This window comes from Zerene cesonia, chromosome Z (assembly GCF_012273895.1).
Source record: "Zerene cesonia ecotype Mississippi chromosome Z, Zerene_cesonia_1.1, whole genome shotgun sequence".
Classification (NCBI taxonomy): Eukaryota; Metazoa; Arthropoda; class Insecta; order Lepidoptera; family Pieridae; genus Zerene; species Zerene cesonia.
The window spans coordinates 4,079,796-4,103,003 of NC_052122.1; the positions used below are offsets into that span (position 1 = coordinate 4,079,796).

A 23,208-nucleotide genomic window follows, 5' to 3' on the forward strand; every position below is an offset into this window, starting at 1 on the left:
GTGATGCAGTTTTAAAACTGAATTGTCTGAGAAATTATCATTAAATGTTCGGGCTTTTTTCTCCATGTCTATACACGCCTCATACTTAAGCATTAGTACGTATTAAAACTTTTGTGTTAGTTTTTTAGAATACGAACTAATATTTTAATCCTTGGTTAAAACTTGTTTTTCGAATATTGTGTCAAACAATCTATTTAGAAATGTATTTAAATTATCCGACATTTAAATATATTTTTTAGGTTATTATATAATAATAGTTTAGTACCGATAAAATTTAATAAAAGGTGAAAATTCGGTCCATTAAGAATAAAAAGATTAAAAACAAAAAAATAAAACTCCATTCGCACACAAAACAAAAGAAAACAATAATAAAAGCATTGGCTGAAAAATACGCATATGAATTAATGAATAAATTAATGTACATATAATGAAACATACGAACAGTATTACAAGCAGAGTTTTGTAGACTTTCGCGAACATATATATACGCATGACGCAACTGTAAAATAGTTACAATGTTAATAACTTTATAATTATATAAGTTACTAATAATATAAAAACATTGCGTTCCGAAGCAAGATAAAGAAGTATGTATAATGTCAGAAGTAATACAATGTATGAGCGTTTATTATTTGTTATTGATCGTTCAATTAATCGCATTTGCCTTGTGAAATTGTGTAAAAACAGTGTACACTGTTTTTTCAATTGCATACGAAAATAAATTATATATTATTACGATCAAATAACGTTAAATATATCTAAGAATGACCAAACGAAAAACGAGATTTCCAACTATTCATTAATAAAAACGCGAGTCATTCAGATAAGGTGTGATTAATGAATGCTAAATCCAGACAATTAGATCCTTGCTACACAGGACCTGGAGGCAAGAAGGTTCAAATCATTCTAGCCATTAGGCTGCCCTTCCCGGGGACTGAAAAACAAAATCCAATTACTTGGGCTCAGTTGTCTCTCCGATATATGTGAACTGAATATATTTTATAGCTTTAACAGCAAAAATGTATAAAAATCAATAGGAAAATGAATAATTAAAACGTTTTTTTTTCTTCTCAATTAATCTCCTATTTTTTTTAATATAAAATATTGATGTTGATTAGAATTAGTCTCTAAAATTGTTTGAGTTTGCTTTGAAATTGTATTGAAACTATTTTTACTGTAATTAATATAACGAGGCGCGTTAATTGATTGCGAAATCGTGGAAAACCATAGTGTGTGAAAATGTATGTCAAATATTAAACAGGCTATTAGATACTCTATTTTAGCTAGTCCTGAAACTGCCAATGTATATATTAGGACATGAATATGTACACACATTTTCCATTTTGTGTTCTATTCGCTACTAGTAACATGTATCGAAATACCCAAAGAAATATAATAATATTTTTTTTTGTTTGATAGATAAACATAAAACTGGAACCTGTGTAGCGAACGCCTAATTAAGCCCTTTCAGAGATTTCTATTTGTAAAAATGTTGGTATTCGTCGAAGTTAATAGTTACTTACTCAAGTTTGTTCTTGCTTTAATATAATCTCATCTTTTTATAAATGTGTATATAAGATGAATATCTAGAAGAACTAAATAACTGTAAGAATATTAAATTTTTAGTTTTATCGCATTTTAATGCTTTATAAATGAGAAATTTTTAAAGAATAGAAAAATAATCATGACGTGTCTGGTTACGAACCCAGGTCTTTGTCAAGCCGTAGCAACGCCGGGCCTCAAAAATTTCTCAACTATAAGAATAATAAAAAATACCGTCCGTAATTTGATACCTGTTTAATATTTGCTTATTTTTCCAGAACATTTCCATTATATCAAGAGGATGATTGGAGCTGACTACGTCGGCATCGGCGGCGATTATGATGGCGTGAACCGGTAAATAATATAACTTCATTGGTTATAAAGTAGTATGCATTTTCTTGTTTATTTTTTTTTTTCTTTTTCTTTTTTTACACTGATTCATAGGTAGTGCAAGTAACCATTCGTGTTACCCAATCACTTCGTCACCCGAAAAACATTCGTATATGAGTATAAAGGAGATTTGTAAATGTTAATGTGGACGATAATTTTCGTACGTAAACTATAATAATGAAGACAACCTCAAATATAACGATCGTAATATTATTTTTTTTTATAACCGAATACTTTATATAAATATTAAAGTAACTTTTATAAATAATTGACAACTTTATTACAATTGTTAAATACATGATGGGATATAAATTATAACTCTACTAATAGTAGTTATTTTACTACTAGTAGTCATCATCATCACCATCGGACTGTAATCCACCATTATATTCTGTTATTCTAATAATTAAATACTTACTAAATATTAATCAGTGTCCCACAGTCAATAGTCCACATGCTATAATGGCTTAATAACAAACATTATTATAGGCAGGAAGTCAATCCCACGTACAAATATATGTAATTGGATCGCAAATATATCCTCAGTCAAGAACGTGATACGATATAGGCTAATTACCTTAATCAGCATCATAATATTTGTAGTTTTATACAAATATTCATATATATCTCTATGTGTATATATACTAATTTTATTTTATAATCTTTCCGCTGGCGGTTTCGTATTTCTTTATTTTTATTGATCAACAAACATTCCTTTATAATGATACTTGAAAAGCTAATTCTTATATAAATAATTATATGTTAGCATAGCAGGCCCATATTATAAAGAGCTTTTCCATTAAAAGTCTTAGAAAATTCCTTTAGGAATCTCACGGCGGAAAAAAAAAACCTATGTTATTCTCTATCATTTTAATTGTTTCCAAACTAAAAATTTACTACGACGAAAGAAAAAGAAATGCACTTTCGCATTTATAATATTGGTATGGATTTTATAAATGCTTACAAAAAGAGTCTGCTAATAAAATTCACACTAGAAAAGTCTCTAAAGAACTCGATAGGTACCTTGTTTCCTTACAATAGTCTAGCCACAGTTAAGACTGAAATTTCCAGACATTACATGCATTAGTATATTATTTTTACTACTTATTAAGCTTCTTTAACACTCTCGTAATACTTTATAATTGACTATGAATTATCGCAAATCAAATATCAAAATAAAATGTTCACCAAACACAAGATCATTCCCGGAATAAACTTGTAATGGTAAAGTAGATAGAAAAAAATCTTGAAGGTAGATTACATTTCCATTTACCAATTACCAACTTGTACTCAAAACATTCTATAAATAGACGCTCTTACGAAGAACCCTCCACTCAGCATTAAAATATTTACAAACATAAGCATACCGAGTTACATTTAGACAATTTCATTTTGAATTATAGACATTTCATAGAAACTATTTAAGACAAACTCTTCAGCCCACTCATGTCAATACCGAGCTGGAATCTTACGTTACACAGTTTTCCCTCCATTTCATTTCCTTTGACTGTTCAAAATGGCTTCAGAAAATTACTGGACCTTTATTGTTGATCGAGTCACGCCAACATTCTTCGGATTGCTATTGGTTATCGTTTAAACCCTTTTTTGTTTGATAGTACTAATGAGCAGACGTGTTAGAAAACTGAAAACGTGGCGTCAATAGATTGCAGATGTGGAATGTGGAGACTATGAGATATGTACTATATCAATGTTTAACCTTTAAATCAATTGGAACTGCAGCTCGTCTCTTATATGCTCAGTACCTTTCCTTGAAAAGTATTTGATAACTATATTTTTCGTAATACTATTCACGGTGCCGATGGGTCAAGCCATTTTTCGAGGAAACGAGAAAACACCCTCTACGAAAATGGATTAAAATGGATCGATGCGAAAATGTTTTCGAAGAAAAGTTTTTCGTCAAAGAATTTAATTAAGGGATTTCTAACACTGTGAAACAGGCCCTAAATGTACCTTCCTTCAAATTTGTGGAAGTCAATCGATAATCGAAACTTGTCAAACTTCTAAGGGTTTGAACGTAAATCGGCAAAGTTTGCGAGATGGTATTTTTGACCTGGAGTCATTATCAGCTTACTTCTACCTTGCTTAAAGATTTTAATGTCGATAAATGAATAGACAATGCTAGTAAATTTTACCATAGTATACAATATTGGAATAAGATATGTGTATATCTATGCATCTATATTATCTATATATCTATCTTGATACTAAAAAATGCAATTGATGTTTATGTTACTGACATCCTGATATAATATTAAATAAATAACCTTTATTTACTCTTCTTTATTCGAATAAGTAGATAATTAGCTATTTTTAGCATCGATATCGAATCTGCCTAAGAACCTTAAGATTATATATATCTAGACATAATATATAATATGTCTCTATGTCAAATGCCAAATGGCATAGAGATATATTATATATGATCTATCTCTATGCTATTATAAAGATCAAATTTACTGTTTTTTAACGTAAAAAGTAACAAAGATAGATCGTTTAAATTTCGTTGTTTTTTCGATCGTTATTATCTATCGAGAAAGTATAGAATATAGTCATATATTATACTAGCTTTATCGCGGATTCGCACGCGTTTATTTAGAGTAGTTTAACAGATACACTTATAAAGCTACCTCTTAAATCACTATTTAAATTATTGATCTATTAAAAAAAAAAACATTAAAATGCGTTGCGTACTACTAAAGATTTAAGCATACAAAGGGACATAGGGACAGAGAAAGCGACTTTGTTTTATACTATGTAGTGATAAATAACATTGGTAATAAGAAACTCTACTACTCTCTTGCTCGTATTAACACTGAACAAATAAATAATAAATCTTGTATTGTAATGGGAAAAAGTAGACACAATTTCATAACAACTCCACTCTCTCATCTGCTGTTGGCGTACATTGCAATTTACTGTAAAGCATTGGAATGAACTGATAAATTCAGAGAAAAAATTTAAATTTTTCCTCCTACAATCCGAAATATACACGGTAGCGTATCCCTCTGGGAAGGACGTTCACACTTACAACAACAACCCCCATGTATGTTCAGCGATATTATATGGATCAAGAGATATTTGGGAATTTCTGATATTTTTGAAAAAATCCGGTTATCAAAGAAAATTTGACAGTATAGTACAGTGATGTTGGGTCTGCTGTTGTGATTTTTTATCCAATTAAATTAGTAGGCCTCCTGTATCATCCGCCCACAGTAAATATTTGTTTTTATGTTTATAAATAGGCACGATGTTGAAGCACGTGTAAATGAGAAAATCGTTTTGGAAAATTAAGGTTGTAGAAAATATATAAGATTTTTGTCGAAAGCTTTAGAAAGTTTCGTGTGGCTATGACAATGCTAAAAAATTTTCTCGAAATTTAAAACAAGCATCAGACTCAATTGAGCCACCCCGATCATTGCATCCACAAATTTATATTACTAGCTGTGCCCCGCGGTTTCACCCGCGTAAGTCCGTATCCCGTAGGAATATCGGAATAAAAAGTTGTCTATATGTTATTCCAGTTATCCAGCTGTCTACGTACCAAATTTCATTGCAATTGGTTCAGTAGTTTTTACGTGAAAGAGTAACAAACATCCGTACATCCATACTTACAAACTTTCGCATTTATAATATTAATAGGATTCTGTTAATAAATCGATAACTTTTTCTATATTTCTTATTGAAACTAAGCACACCTTAATATACATTTTAGCGATACATTAGCTATTTTGGTTTCTTTTTTTAACAAATACTATGACCATTATTTTATGTTTTCTTTTTCTGACACTACACACATGAACGTACAACATCTTTTACAGATTTTTTTTTTATATTTTTTACAACATTTTTCTAGTCTTTTTTTTTAATTTTGAAATAAATTCCCGTGTACCAGAGTACCCCGTGGCCTTGAGGACGTATCCCGCTACCCGGAGCTGTTCGCGGAACTCCTGCGCAGCGGCCAGTGGACCGTTCAGGAGCTGAAGAACCTCGCCGGCCTGAACATGCTGCGTGTTATGCGACAGGTGGAGAAGGTATAAATATATAATTTTTTTTATTAAGGCCCCTGAAACTGAAAGAGTAGAAGGAATTCGTTTGGCAAAATGACGCGGGTTCGATCCCGTCTAGAGATATATTTTTTTATATTTTTTAAATTTCTCTTCAAAAAGACATCCTACTAATATTATAAATCCGTAAGTTTGTAAGGATGTGTGTATGTTTGCTACACTTACACAAAAACTACATAGCTGGACAACTGGAATAACACATAGGCATCTTTTTTTCCGATATTCCTATGGGATACAGACTTACGCGGGTGAAACCGCGGGGCGCAGTTAGTAATATATATTTCGGAGCAGTTCAAGTTCAGTTTATTGCAATAGTATTAGATTTTTTTATACATTATGTATAATTTATTTCAACTTTCAAATTTCTGTCAACCTATTCTTTATATAATACTAGCTGCACCCGGCAAGCGCTGTTCTGCCTTACTCTTAGCTTTTAGGGGTATGTATAAAATAGATGTTGAACGATTCTCATAGATACCGGATAAGCACAAAAAATTTCATCAAAATCGGTCAAGCCGTTTCGAAGGAGTATGGCAACGAAAACTGTGACACGAGAATTTATATATTAAGATATACATTTGTTTTGTGTTTTAGAAGTTAGTGAGGAATTCATTTTTTTTTATTATTTCTAGTTCTTTCTTTGTCCATTAACAAAAGGCAAATTACCTTATAATGTGTAATAGGTACATACAAAATATTAATTCATCCGCATAGTAACAATTATTAATATTAATTATTCCACGCAAACTCGGGCAAATCAACCAAAGTAAAGCCCTAATGCCCATAATATAAAATTGTAATGAACGTCATATATTTTTTAAATTAATTTGTTTATTTTTCCTCAAGTTCTTCGTGTTTTCTGTCTCATTTGCTTAATATTTTTCAGGATAATATTTCATAATTTCTCACCTCCCTTGCCTATATCAATCTGTCGAAAAAACGAACTGTCAAGTTCTCGTTTGCATGTTTTTATAAAAAAAAAAATCGTTTTCAAAGAATGTTGTCATATAAGTTATTTGTGTAGTTGGATAACAGTGGGAATAACAAGTTTTCCATAAGGAAAAAGAAAAAAGAAGCTGTAAAGCTTTTTTTTTTGTCGCCTTTAATGCGACCGCGCATTTATGTATTACCGTTGCGAAATTACCTAAGCGATGCGAATCAATTAAGAATAGGATGGATTCTGCGCCATTTTGCCGACGTCCTAGGTACTATCGGCGAGTGTCGCCATCCGGAAAAATATTCCGCAAAATCTTCGAAATGTCGGATTAAATATTTAATATGAAAAATCGTGTTTAAAATCCGTTAAAAAGTCCTATTTCAAAATGTAAATGCATATTTTAAATTAAGATATATCGTTTGTATTTAAATTTGATGCACATGCAAAACAGGCAAAATTTATCTTTTTCGCTCTTCAATTACATTTTACGTTTTAAATAATATTTGAAACGAAATCGACACATGCAGGTCATTGACGTTCATTCGCGCGAATACGCACTCTCAAGTGTAGGACGCCATTTGCAAATGTTAACTTTACATACATGTGTGATCGTGGACAAACATATGGATGTTGTATTTGTATTTGTACTTGTTTGCACCTAAGTGAAGTCACCCGGGCTAGTTAAATAGCACAGCACGTTTGATAATCCAGTAATAGCCAAAAAGTCGTATAAAAGGATAATATTATAATTATAATAACATTTCTGCTTACACTTTAGTCGGTTACCATCAGACCCTTCCACAATATAATATCTCTTATCTATAATTCCCTAACCCGCAACAGCACTCAGCTTTATTTCACAATATTAAAATCCGTTTGAAAAATGTGCCTACCGTGATGGATGGTGGTTATTATCTGTGGATTTTGTTTGAAATGTCATTTATTCACGTGTCTGTAATGTATTCGGTATTGGCTCTATGCCCATAAATAATTTAAGGCTCTGTATAAAATCGACGTCATTGACGTGACTAAGGGCATATAGTAAACGGGCGGTTCTCGAGCGGGAATCCGCGTCTGAAGCGCTCTAGTCACGATTTAATATAAAAGTTGTAAGCTGCGAACTGCGCTTCTCGCTACGGTTCACAGCTTTTGCGTATGTTCGCATCCTGTTTCCTTTAATTGGTAGAAATTCATCAAATGAGTTCACAGGCATTCCGTAGTAAGTGAGGAACCCATGGGGAAACCGCGGTGTCTTCTAAACTTTGAATGAATTGTTCTTGAAGTTAAACGATTACTTATCACTGCACTGGTTCCATCCACACATTGTTTTATACTAAGCATCGGTTTATTAATTTATCTATAGTTCAATTATATATAAATGAAATGTGCGTTGGAACGCACTAATGTGAGGAATTTCTAGACCGTAAAAAAACTTTCACCGTTGGATATGTAATGTCTGAGTGCTGTGAACTGTATAATATGTACTTACAGTGGGCGAAGCGCTAATTTCTTATTTATTCTTTGATTATAATATACTACCTGCGCCCCGCGGTTTCACCCGCGTAAGTCCGTATCCCGTAGGAATATCGGGATAAAAGTTACCTCTATGTTATTCCAGTTGTCCAGCTGTCTACGTACCAAATTTCATAGCAATTGGTTCTGTAGTTTTTGTGTGAAAGAGCAACAAACACACACACATCCTTACAAACTTTCGCATTTATAATATTAGTAGGAAGGATATTATTGCGGATCTATGTTGAATTGTAAAATAAATGAACGATAAACCGCGTCGCGTGTAGTTTGGTGATTTGTGGCAGCGGATTCACGCAGATTCCCGCGGCGGCAGAACCGCTCGTGTAGTTCAGTCCTAACGATTGTGTTTGCGTGTGAGTGGTGCACGCTTTATTAGGCGTACAATGTGCATTCATTACGATAGATACAAAAGATTTTAAGTGTACTGAAAAACTGCATTGTGTCCAATGTATAGGGTTTGTTTGGAAAATCGGAAAATTGTTTTAGCATCGTTCAATGGGGAGGGGTTCAATTCAGAATGTTTATTTATTGCATTGTTTTATGAGGAGTCGGTCATATTGAATTCATCCCTTACGTAAAACAAAACATGCAAATATGCGTCGAATTGTAGATAAAATAGACTACATGAATGCCTCATTTTTATTTTTATTATAGAGACCGTCTCTTATTCTACATGCCGGACTCCATTTTAATAAAAATAAATCAGAACAAATAATTTTTTTTGTCTATTAATTTCGCGTTCTTATTTAAAATGATTGATCAATGCAACATATGTTTTAAAAAATATGATCTTTTTACGCAAAAATTAAAATAGGATTAATATATTTTTTTCATACCAGGTCCGCGATGAAATGCGTACCAACGGTGTAGAACCAGAGGAGCACTCTGACTCCCCCACCGACAACGGCAACTGCACCAGCAATGCATTCTACACGGACTACGCCTAAATGATCACTATACATGTCTGCCTTGATTCGTTAAGATTGGGCGGTTCAGTACTCAGCGGCTAATGGATGGGGACACGGCTGAAATATTCGCCTGGGGTTGGGGACGCGACTGAGAACAGTCTTCAGTTATTGCTGTCTCTTTCGCACATATCAGTGAATCGTGTGGTTGGCTGCGATAGATATTGTTCATTTTTCAGATTCAAAAAGTATCATTACTGAAAATATGTTATTTGGCTTAATTTAGACATTTATCATATTAATGTTTAATTAATTGTTCACGTTATATGGATATCAATATTGTCGCAGACCGCAGAGTTGTTTTATTGTAATGTTTGAAGTAATTGGATAGTATATTTCAGTGTTGTCCCCAAAGCTCTGCTGAGAATATGTTTAGATAATAAAAAATATTAATTTGAATGTTATAGATAGTGTATTAGAATAATTTAATACCTGTTTTACATTGGCATTATGATTTTATTATGTTTTGTTAATATATTTGTTTCTCGATTAAATATTTTGACTTTTAATTATCTTCTTTTTATTATATATTATTTTCAGTTTTTTTTTTATTGATATTATGGATTTTATTTTTATTATTTAATGTGGTTATTGAATAATGATTAAAAATCAAATTCAAATTATTGATGCGGGTTTCGTCGGCAGATATGTGGAAAGTTCTAGAAATACGGCACATATAATCAATTTTATTATAATTAATAAATGTGTGTGTCTATCACAATAAATGTCATTGGTGTTGTGATGAACCCTTCAATAGGGTTTCTATTATATACTATGGAACCCAAACTATTTCAAAACGAATGGTTTTATATATGTAACGACACGACGGCGACACGACATCGATATTAATATATCTCCAACCACTAACACAGTTTCTAGAAAATGTCTCCGAATACGCAGCACATATAATGGTTGCTTACTGGTAAATGTTAATATAAGATCGGCGTAAATTTACACTTTCATTCTAAAAGACTTACTTTATTTCCAAAACATTCTAATCCACAATCTTATTCATATTAACGGTATATACCAGATTGAAAATAGAATATCACTTTCGAGTAAAACATGAGATAAATTCCCATTTACCCCACTATTTACAAACTCGTAGCACTCCGCAAATATACTGGCAATGTTTATTTTTACGTTTGCGTGCATTCTGTCATTAGGGGCCGACAATGTAGGCACGTCCGCGATAAATCGTCGCCTTAACTTTACTGTGTCGTCATATATAATACACTGAAGTTTTGGAATCGTCCGTTAGATGTTTTCACCCTTAAATAAAAGTCCCTGTTCACTGTCCGTATATGATATACCAAAACTGTGCATAATGTGACTAAGTGTCCCACGTCACATCAATCTAATGCACATTGTATTGAATGAGTAAAATAATTAAGATTGTTACGTAACCGTTCAATCAAAATGAACTTCAAATAGTCAACAAAAATCCTTAATCTTACCGAACAATCGCAGCTATAATAACCAGAATTTACACCGTTGTAATTAAATTCATCGGTCAATAAAGTCAAGAAATATCGTGTACATCGCATAGTATAAAAAGATTGCAGTGGGACAATTATAACATTATGTGCACGTAGTACATAAACATTAGCTATTAGTGTTAATCAGTGTAGTGATAGATTCTCACTGTGACTCTGCACTTCTCATTTCCCTTCTACGAAGCCTGTAATATCGACGTATTTCTGTGAAACACTAAAATGTCAATTCTGCGTTATGACCCCGTATTTGATGCGCTAGCATCAATATCATAAATGATGCATTTAACGTGGCATTGAATACACAGTATTTAACGAAAATTCTTTCTACCAAGTCATTGTGAATTGGAATATCCTTAGTACCGATTAATTTAAAAATTAATAGTAACCTCGGATATTTTATAGGAATACGTCGATATTGCCCTACCTTTGTCTTCAATCTATGTCCGCAAATGGCTTCGATAAATTGAAGTGTACCTTTGAAACATCTAAATAAACTCGAGAGAGAAATTTAATTTCACAAAAAGTGAAAAAAGAATTACGAAGATATTTTTAAACGTACTTATAGCATTAAACTCGAATGCTTATGATTTCTCGAAATCAATGTGACTTGGTATTTTCTAAGGATAGAAAATAAGTTTTAAAATGTGTTATAAATGCGATTGTTTAATTTTGATACTTTTATAAAAACGTGGTTTTACGAACAATCGATAAAACTGTTTCACAAAGAACGCCATTTCGGACGACATCCTTTGTAAATCCTTCATTTACTTCCTGTATAGAACGTTAAGTAAGCTAATTCTAGCAATCATTAATGAAATTACCTTTAAATTCTATTTGTGTCGAATTCCCCTGTGTTACTTGAAGTAAATTGTTTATTTTCCATTACAAATGTGTTACGCATTGTGCCAAATATCAATGGTGCAAATGTGTTCTTTTCATGAGTTTGTTTCCATTAAGCGAACGATCGTTGACTCAAGCGTTTCGGCCGTTACAGGGATGGGAAAATGCTTCGTGTGTAATAAAATCACCGTTATATCACTGTAGTCGCTGTTACTTTTATGCCGATTGTTCTGAATATCAAATACTGCAGTTGTCAGTGGCGTTTTGTGCATTTTACAACTTTTTTGATAGATTGACTTTAAAATGATCGCGAAGTTTTTTTGTATTGTTTAATTGAAATGTATATTATTATAATGAGTGTTCAATCAATTTACCAAATGATCGGCCTACAAATGTTTTTTCCACGTATTGTTCTACTGTTTGGTAAAACGAAAAGATCAGAGCAAGTGACTTAACGAAAATAACAGTGAAATAATTTTGTAACAGTGACATTTGAGCAATTAATCCCATCCCTATTAGTCGCACTTATAAAATCATTTGTCCGCGTTTTACGGCACACGTTTGTCGTGAAATATTTCACTGTTTGTAAATATTGTTTTGAAATCGGGGTAAACGACGAAATGTCTTTAAACGACTGATGAATTTTTGAACCTTTATCTAGCGTTACTATCGCTAAATCTGGCTGTTATTTTGTGATTCGTTTATCCTACTGATAATTTATAAGTGTAACCTTTCACACAAACGCACATTAGATAAGCCTGAGGGAATATACCCTATATTTAAAAACTAACCTACACATCTTTAAAACTACCCCCGTATAATTAATTACAAGCAAATAAAATTTTAAACACTCCGTATCGTCTTAAACCCAGTCTGCAAGTAAACCATTTAACTGACTGCAATACGTAATTCGCACGGAGATTGCTAATCCTTGCCCAATCGAAACTTCGCTGCATCATTAAATAGCGGAGAATTAAACTTAGTCCATGGTTACTCCGATTATGGATCTCTGGTTTTGCTTGAATAATCTCTCGACATTCCAATATCGAACGTTCTAGGCCTTTGTTTAATACACCACATCTCTTGGTCGGGGATACGGTTTATATAGTAAGGCTAGGATATTATAAAGTCTGTTAGGTTCAAATGTTTTTGAAAAAAGTACTTGGTATGACACGACAAAGATTGGCTTGATTTTAAAAGAGCTACTAGCGAGGGAATTTCGAGTCAAGCGCTTCTAGAAAAAGTGTAATAGAATTAATTAATGTTTGAGTTTGTGAGATCATAACTAAAAGATAAGTGGATAGGTCTATAAATGTTGCAGTACGTAAAAGATGCCTTCAGTTAAATACTAAATTTCGTTTTGTTCTTGATCAAATAAATAAGAAAAATCTCTTTTCATTCAAATGATTCTGTGGAGTTTCTCATTCAATAGCTGATAGTTTATGTACAAACATTGACTTCGATACAAAAAAACTGATTGCAATTTAACCTTTTTTGCTTTCTATGAATCAAGTATTACGGAGAGGTGAAAAAACCATTATTTTCTAAAGCAGATTACAGATAACGCTTAAATGTTGCCAGCAATGTGCGTTTGTGTGATGTTTTATTCGACGCTACTCTATGCCACTTCCCAGGCTTTAACCAGGGTAAACTGGGAAACGAATATTAGAGTTCGGCGTTTCTTCCTCGAGAGCCGACGGCGTCACTCGATATTTTTCTAAACTATTTTATATTTGTCACACAATTATAACTAAATGAACACGATTGATGTATACTATGATATGTTGTTTTATTTACCTGTTTCCTACCCCATATTTGCAAGTAAATGATGATGATGATGATGATAGCAAGATATTGAAAATACCAAGAGGTGTTTTATATATTTTAATTGTTTCATACGTGGCCTACGTGAATATTTTTTTATTTTGATTTATTTTGAAATATACACATTTGCTGTACAATTTATGACATAGTTCTTAAAAGTATTCGGCAGGCTTGTTTTACTATTTATCATACGAATTTAAGCTTCCTTTGCATAATTAAACATTGTATTTCTTAAATGATATTATTGTCGATTCCATATTTGATTTTGATTATTTCTACAATCTAAGCTGGACAGGTCAATAAATGTTGTATAAAACGAAACGGCTGGACCGTTCAGGCCGTTAATTGAAAGGCTGCTGATAGAGCTACTTCCCAGCGATGTTTTATATTAAAGGTTTTTTGTTTCACAATGTTAAATTTACATAAAGAAGATAGTAGACTAGATAAAAATAATTTGATCCATACTTAATGGTCAGCAGGTTGTTTTGACAAGAAATACAAAATGGACTCCGAGATATATCCGTTGATTGAAGATTACGTAATAATAGAAAGAAATCCTTTGGCCTCCATCATTTGGACCGCGTCCAAGGGTAATTTGGACAGAATTAGGGGGGACAGCTAAACTCTTTTGTGCACTAAACATTATTTAAGATTTATAACTAACCAGCGGCACCGCAACTTAACGGCTGGCGAAACCACGCGCCAAAGCCAGTTTTTCTATAGCTTATGTGTTATTCTGGTATATAAGCTGCAGCTAAATATTATCAAAATCCGTGCAGTGGTTTCTGTGTTAATCCATGTACGCACAGAAAGTTTTTAGTTTATGATATAAGTAAAACAAGAATAAATTGGTATAGGTGAAGAAAGACAAATAAGATAATATATGACTAGCTAGCGGCCCGCCCCGGCTTCACCCTGGTATATATATACCTAATGAAGGCTATATAGCCTACTTACTACTATACATTCGAAATAATTTATCAAATCGCGTCAGTAGTTCCTGAGACATGTGCGTTCAAACAAACAAACAAACTAAAAATCTATTAGCATAATTAGAACATTCGACATGTGAATATGACGTAAATATAATTTTTCAACTATATTCAAAGAAGTCAAATAATATACTCGTATGTATCCTTTGTAATAACGTGGAATCTGTAGTCCAAGTTGAGAAGTTTTAACGAGGGAAATTTATTATATTGAAAGAAGATTCGTTGTTAGTTATGTGAAGAGCTTTGTTCATTATGAGACTTCTAGAAAGTTCTGTAGCATGTTTAAACATGGAGTTTTTGAATTCAAACACAAAATTGGGTACAGGATAAATCGTATGTATGAGTTTGTAAAATATCAACAAGAATTTAATTAGTCACGATAAAAACCTGGCATATGGAAAAAAAATTACTCAATCATACACACCATAAACTAAAGTTTCCGTAATATAAAATAACCGGTTTTACTAAAAAACATTACCGGATTTACACAGTGGGTACATTGACCCACCAAAAAGCATCTTAATAATTTTTGTCTTTCTGTCTGTTTGTTCCTGATAATCCCTGTAACCTGGACCTGTACCTGGACCGCGACACGCAGCTAGTTCTTAATACTTAGGAAACTACGACGCTGTTTAGTATACTCGTAAATCAATACTACATATATTTGATTTTTCCTCATATGGCGATTCCAGTTCTTTGGTTTGGAGCCCATCTTTATATACTATTTTCTTACTTTAAAGCTATTTCCACATTATGATCACATGAAATCTCGCTGTGAAGTTTTCATCTTATAACCACTATTAATAGCTTTTGATATATAATATTGTGCTAGTTACGGTAATCAATCGTTACCGTCTTCCTTGAGGGAGACAGTGCTGTAAGCCGAAATATAGGACCATCCTAGATCGGCTCCCGTTGCTAAGTATTTCGTATACATGGATTGTATATATAGCAGATATTTGTAGCGTACAATATGTTTTTATTGAAAAAATGCAACATAAATCTTGCCAGCATTCATCTTAACCAACTACATAGTTACAATCACAAAGACAATTGCTTATTCAGCTTCGTGGCTTAGCATACAACGGAGTTACAGTTGACGGTAAAAAGTCTAATTTTCCTTAGAGTATCAGTACGTGTTTTAAGACCGCACTCGAAGCAATCTAGTGTGGAACTATTCATCTAAGAAGCGTATTGTTAGTCACGCGCTGCGCTAAGTTTACCAATATTTTGCGCTCGGGTAATCTAGGTATACGTATATATTAATGTCTTAACCCACTACTGACTAGAAAGTGTTATGTTAAATGTATGTTATTTATATGACATTCACTGTAGATGTGGAATTCGTATTGAAAGGTAGCGTGAGACTTAAGTAAAACTGATGTTATGGTGCTTAAAGGAGAAATTTTTTTTTTCTACAGAATAGTTGACCGTCCCTTCTCTGCAAATCTGAAATGTAACCAAATGACAACAATCCCTTATCAAACACAATCTCGTCAATTGTTTGAAAAATTTTTATTAAATTTTACAACTAATTGACCTGGTAACATATTAAATTTGGATTTACCGAGTTACAAAAACCAAAAAATACAGTCAATTTGAGAACCACCTTTTTTGAGGCGTCGGTTGAAATAATATTGGAGCAGCTATCATTGGCGACAAATTTTATGGTTTCAGGCCGGTGGTTACCGGCAGTTTTATGGTTTCAGCTATCATTATAAAAGAATTTCGACGTTCACCGATTAAAAATTAATCGCTTCGAAGCAATAAGACCCCCAATGTGTGCGATGTAAATCAGGGTGTATATTTTCAGAAGTATATATGTGCATTGTGAAAGAGTTTATAAAAATAGTCTATGAATGCTGCATTTTAAAGGAAAAAAATCGATAATGAAGAAGCATTCATACAGAAACCCGAAAACAATTTCTCGTTACTCACGAGTTAACATTTTTTTTTATGTGTATAGGTTGATCGTTACTTGTTTCAATTTCGGCGGTAATAAAAAATAAAAAAAAATATATTGTCTATGGAAGAGTTCATATATGGATCGTTAAATATTTAAAAATCAAGTTCTTTTTGTTCAAAAGCAATCAAAAAAGAGTCGCAACGAGTTCCAATTAACATCGTCCAATAATGAAAAAAAAAAAACAGGTAAATAGTATTTTAGTGAAAAGTTAAAAGCTCAAGTTGCTTTTCCGTACATCCGTCCATCAATATGTGTTCCCATTTTCTCATTTTTACGATGAAAAACAGTCCAAGTTGCAGCGGAATCAGCAAAAAATATATCTGTTCTAAAGAACATGAGATATCATTAAGATATTATTGGATAAATCCAATCTCATTCAAATATGTTTCACAACTTTAATAATGATGACGACAACTAACGATTAATAAACGGAATTTTTTAAAAGAAGTTAAAAATATTTATTCTATGAGACAATAATAGTTTTGCGCCATTTTGGAGGTTCTTCTATATAAATACTAGCTGCACGCCCCGGCTCCGCCCGGGTTGTCATTTATCGTAATTAAAATTATTTAAACTATCCTATCTCTCAAGTTGGATCGAACTGCACATGGTGTGCGAATTTTATTATAATCGGTTAAGTGGTTTATGCAATGGACTCCATTGTGGATTATTATGCATTGGACAAACATTGTGACACGAGATTTATATATATTAAGATATCAAAAATGTAGGTAGCCAATGTCTTGATAATGGTTTCAATGATTCATAAACGCTTTTAAGAACATAAGCCTTTCCCCGATGCTAGCCCAATTCGTGCCGACAACATTACAACTTTCATTATATACCTTTGTCCTTCTATTGCACTGTCCCATATCTCTTAAAGTTCTGACATTTCCTCTCCAATCAATCTGCCCGGCAGAGATTGCTGTGTAAGCTGTGCGTGTGTACTTGGCCACGTTGTACTGTTGTACAATCACATTGTATAAGATTGGCGTGTTTCTTTTATGTACGATGAAGGACTATAAAGAAATAAATAAAACACATCTAAAAGAAGTAGAACAACATATGTCATAAAAAGTATGAGTTCAGTTCCGACAGTAATAAATTCATACTATGTTTATTAAAAATCCTTGCGGACATTTTAATATAGCGGTGCGAGTCTACTTGAAGACTTCGCGAAACATCACAACGATGCTTCAACTGCTATGCAAATTCCGAATCACACTCCAACTAGTACCACAGAGTATTATGGTAGCTAAGCAGTTAATATTCAAGCAATTTGTATTAAACAATCTGTGGAAATAGCACCTCGGTTCAAAACAAACTTAAATAAGAGATACCAGATTACAACACTTCATTTATATTATTCCATCTGATGGAAAATTGTAAAACTATATCATGGTTCAAAATTGCTTCAGAAATCTAATTGAAAAAATGTTTGGTGTTGAGTTTGTCTATATGGATTTTAAGCCGAAGTTAACCAAGTCGTTAATTTTATATATTTAGTATTTGTAATATTACACACATTTTTTAGATTTCTTGAACGTAGGCGAATAAAAATAAAATATTCTTTCCATTTAACGAGAACCTTTAGATCTTTTATCAAGCACACTTAGTTTCATAATCACTCGCTAAAGCCGTATATCAACTAAAACTAATGCCTTTACAATAAAAACTTTTAACAAAGAGACGTTCTTTATAACTATGTCTCCTCGACCATAAAACCACAACTTTACATAAAATACCATTCTGCCTCCGCCGCATTTGTGAATGTCACGTTTAATCATTTCAAAATTGCGCATTATTTTGATATTCTGTATATTTTTGCTCTTATGCGACTCGTTCATTAATTTTATGACAAACGTAAGTACTGCGAGCTCGATTTTCGTGGATATTTACCCTAGTGGAGAATGGGTGATGTAATAAAATTTTATGTACTTTTTATGAGTGAAACAGAGATGGTTGTTGTTTTTGTTGGGGCTTTTACTACTATGCACTTATACTGAACACCACAACGCCATAACACGCCATTTAACTTTCCAAGCGATATAGAAACAATCGATTAAGATAAATACATTAAGCAATTCAAACTTTAGACTTTACAACTAAATTTTACACCATCCTTATTCTAATGATACGACCGTGCGAATTTTTCTCTGAATTACTTACGAACGATGATTAAATGTTTCATTAAAACATAATAAAGGCGCTTGTAAAAATTCATTTCAAAAATTAATATTGTTATCGGGGAAGAAGGAAGATCATTAAAGGAATATAAAAAACCTAATATAGCGCGACCCAATTAATGAGTTCTTGAGTTCTTATGCCAAGGGATTGTTGGACGTGTTTTTATATAAATGATACAAAAAATCAGCGAGATTAAGTTAACTTGCGGAACATATTATAGATATTTCGTGTGATGGCTCAATTACATTTATCACAGCAGAGCGTAAACGATTGTGTTTAAATGAATGTGTTTTTTTTATTCAAAAACAAAAGATACAAAAAATATGTATGTTGACGGATGTCAGCAAAAACAAAGGAGGTTCTCGACTGTATATAATTTTAGGTTTTGTTTCTCGATCGCTCCGTGGGTTTTTAAACGATTAACGTGATTGATTCTCTTTGTTTTATAGAAAATTGTTGTAATTGTTTAGAATTTGGAATCTTTTGTGTGGAAAAAACTTATAATATGGCCATTTATTAATGATTCAAATGTAATAAAGCAAAAACCTTTTAGTATTTCACTTCAAAATATTTAAATAGTCCTTAAAAAAAATAGGATTTGTTAAATACGTTGTTTGAGTTTGAATAATTAATTTATTCGTAATGTTTATCTCTTGTAATTAATTTATAAATTATGTTTTGTATCTTCAAATTGCAAATAAGTTGATTAAGACGATAATATTATAAGTGCCGTATATATGGTCGTGCTCAGGACAGCTCGTGGTGGCCGATATCTGGGCTGGAGGCCTGGAAACCTGTTCTGATTTGGAGATGAGCAAACAGCACAGATTATATCAGAACTCGCTCAAACGTACTATGGATAACCGCCTCCTTGGTACAGTGGTTAACGCGTGAGCGTAGAATCGGTTCTACGCTCTACGCGAGGTCCAGGGTTCAATTCCCGGTGGGGACGCACAAAAAAAATGTCACGGTCTTGCAGGACACAGATGGCTGATCACCTATGTATATGCCCTAAAGAAAATCTATCAGTGAAACAGGTGTACATCATCTGCCCCATACCCCACTAGGGGATACGGGACTTCACATTACTATGGATAAGACTGAAGAAACCAGCCTGCCTCTGGCTGCTAGGCAAGCTTTGATGACATAAGTTATTATGAATATGGAAGGATTTTATTCTCTCTATTAATTTGTTCATTCCGTGATTGTTACATAATATTTATTTTCTTACTACGGATGTTAAATAGGACGTGACACTTGGTATGAAGTAAAATATTATTTTTTATATCAAAGCGGGCAGCTAAGCTAGTGTTTCGCCAGAAGTAGTGCCTCTGCGACTGCGCTACATGCTATTAAGGGGAAGGGATAAGGAAAGGATTGACGACTAGAAAGAAGGAACGGACGGGACTGAGGAAAGGCAACGGCAATCGCTCACTCACTGTAAGAAACACAGTAGCATGCTACTTTTTCACGTCAGCTTTCTGTGGGGGTGTGGTAGTACCCCGGTACGATTAGGCTCACATCCTCCCGACGCGTGCCCGATTCAGTGGCGTAGCTAGAGGGACAAGGGCCCTGGTGAATAGGGAAAGAATCGGGCCCTCCTCCTCTCTTTCCGCCTTCCTCCCCTCTTTCAAAGCTGAGGTTAGAGGGCCCCCTGAGCTCCGGGGCCTTGGTGCACTGCACCACCTGGCCCTATGATAGCTACGCCACAGGCCCGACTCTCTCATACAAATAACCCTCAATAGGCACAAACGATCCTTAATTTATGCAATTGCTGTTCTCTCTTTCCATTTCAAGTCTATTAATATGTACACTGAACAGCACAAAAAAACAGCACAAAAAATCCACAGAGCCGCAACTATCATTAATGGTTACCATAATCTTATTTCTAAATCCTGAATGTAATGTCAGGTGCTAATTGCACTTCTGGCCTACACGGAGTGAAATTTTGGTCCGTTATTACGCATACGCCACTTTGATCGTGATAAATGAGCCACAAACGTAAGTATACCTCGTAAATTCTGCTTACTGTTTACAACTGCACTTAGGTTTGAGAACAAAAAATATGTGGATACGCTTAACGATTTTTATATGATGATTATGTTCGCTCTTTCATATAACGTGGATAATGTTTATGGAACAAGAATGTAACGAAAAAGTATATGAATGAATAATATGATAAGTAGTAAAATGACTTTGAAATAGAGATGTTTTCTAACCATTGAATAGCGATATGACAGCGATTGGGGTAAGGTAGCTCCTAAGTATATACAAAGGAATACTTTGGATCTTTTTATTTTCATTATTAGATAAAATATTAAATATTTTTAGTGTTAACAAACGAAGGGAATTTTTAAAGAACAAAAAACTCACGAGGCGGGTTCAGAACCGTGCGATTTTGGCAAAATGACGCGTGTTCGAATCCTGAATCTTGATCATTTTATTTTTCTGTTCTCTGAGAATTTCTAATAAATACTATAAAACTGACAAATTTGATTAAAAAATGTTTCAAAACGACACTCTATCAACAAAACTCATATTTACTCTTTATCTATGCTATCGAAATTTCAGTGAATACAAAAAAAATATTAGTTTGACCCTGCGTACCCAGTGAAATGCTCTAAAAACACACATGCATTTACTAGCCGGCTAAGGGTCAAATATTACCCTCTCTGTATGAAACCGCTCCGGGCACTCTCCCTGCGCGGAGCTTGTTACTGTGCCGACTAGAAACTCTTATTTGACACAATATCACAGAATCTATTTAAGGCCTTGACCTTTGTTTGTCTTTTGTTTCGCGAACAATACAGAATTGACAGGAGAAATTTATTGTTTTTAAATATTTTTTGCTCTTAATGCTAACAGTACTATATAGCCAATTTAGACGTGTACTTTTTTATTTATTTTCTTTGAAGAGATCATGTAATAATATAAAATTAAGAATTCAATTACAATAACTTCTTTGTGTTGAGTTGTAATGTTTACATTTTATAAATCATGTAATATTTATTTAGCCTCGTTATACAGGACCTTAAGTGCTATTTTTTATTACCTGTAAGTATTAAATTAAATAGTTTTAGTGTTTAACATGAAGGTAGGCCAAGTATATAGTATAAAACTACTAATTGGAGGTGCTTTTAGTAGCAAAACTTGTGCTAACTTTAAGAACCTGTGTTAGGTTCTTAAAGTTAGCACTAACAAGGTTAGTTCCGTAGCGAGATACACACGCACGGCGCACCTTGCGTGTGTGTGTTACTGAAGAACTCACAAATGCAACTCACACAAACGCACGCGCGCGTTGGTCTTTCATACGCGCTTATCAAGAGAACAAGAACGATTTACATGTACGACTCATAAGACCAAGCTCGCGCGTCATATGACTCACACATGCTTATCGTAAAAAACATACAAGTCAAGTTAACAAGTTCAGGAAGACTGTACCATTCACATTTTGCAGAAATGAAGCTATAACGAAGAAGATTATTACTCTTTTGCGACCAGGAGGCGCAAAAACATGCTAAGCGTGCTGAGTAGGTACTAGTGATGTGTGCAATAGAGTTCGGGGCCCAAAATTAAGTTTCCATATACATTTTTAACTAAGTCACTCGAAAACAGACAAAACTACATAATATAATATTATGCTAGAGTATCGTTAAAGCCACACATTTCAAAGAATGCTTTAAATGTAATGCGATATTGAACTTCCTTGATTGATATTGAATTAATATATTCGCAATGATATAACTGTTTGTTTATCAATATGTTTGTCAATGCTGAGTAAAACATATGATTTAATAGCACTGAAGAGAAATACCAAACTGGATAAATTTTAGGAATCAATCAAATTTTTTTTTTTTATTATTAAAAGGATGTCACTAATCCGTTTTTATAAACCGGATACCACTCTGCACATCACTAGTCGAGTGCTATACAAAAACCGTTTTCGGCTTACTTCATCGCACCTTAATCTCTTTGGTTTGTGAGCTCCGAATGTCGGAAAAAATAAAACGAAATGTAGTACACGGATTGTGGCAGGAAAGGCCGGTTTTCTGTATATTTATTGTCTATATTGTGGTTATGTATGGTTGTGGTACGCGCTCAGCTTTGGAGACTACCTCGAACCGCTTCAGGGGTTCTGCTGCGTCATTGTAACTGCATGTGTCACGGAGTGAAAATTATCACACGTATATGTAAATTTTACATATTGTAGTGAACTGTTTACTCTAGTGAATACGAATTAAAGTTTAAAAGCCTGTTTGGATGCCCTTTATACTTTAATTAAAGAAATAAAGCAAAAAATTTAACCCATTTCTCAAAAAGCTTATAAAGTCTAATCACACTTCTTACTAATATTATAATTAATGTGAAAGTTTGTTTGTGTGGATGTCTGTCCGTCAATCACGATGAAACTACTGACCGATTTTATAAGAAATTTGGTATACAGACAGGGT

General features: G+C 33.3%; 1 protein-coding gene across 1 annotated transcript in view; it reads left to right on the forward strand.

The window, feature by feature from the left end:
* The window catches only part of LOC119835588 (dipeptidase 1-like), a 106,677-nt gene extending 96,790 nt beyond the window's left edge, over positions 1 to 9,887 (forward strand). Inside the window, exons 10-12 of the mRNA XM_038360502.1 lie at positions 1,821 to 1,896; positions 5,846 to 5,984; positions 9,327 to 9,887. Coding sequence (XP_038216430.1) covers positions 1,821 to 1,896; positions 5,846 to 5,984; positions 9,327 to 9,434 — 323 coding nt within the window. The 3' untranslated portion in view covers positions 9,435 to 9,887. The remainder of the gene's footprint in view (positions 1 to 1,820; positions 1,897 to 5,845; positions 5,985 to 9,326) is intronic.
* Positions 9,888 to 23,208: the final 13,321 nt, after the last annotated feature.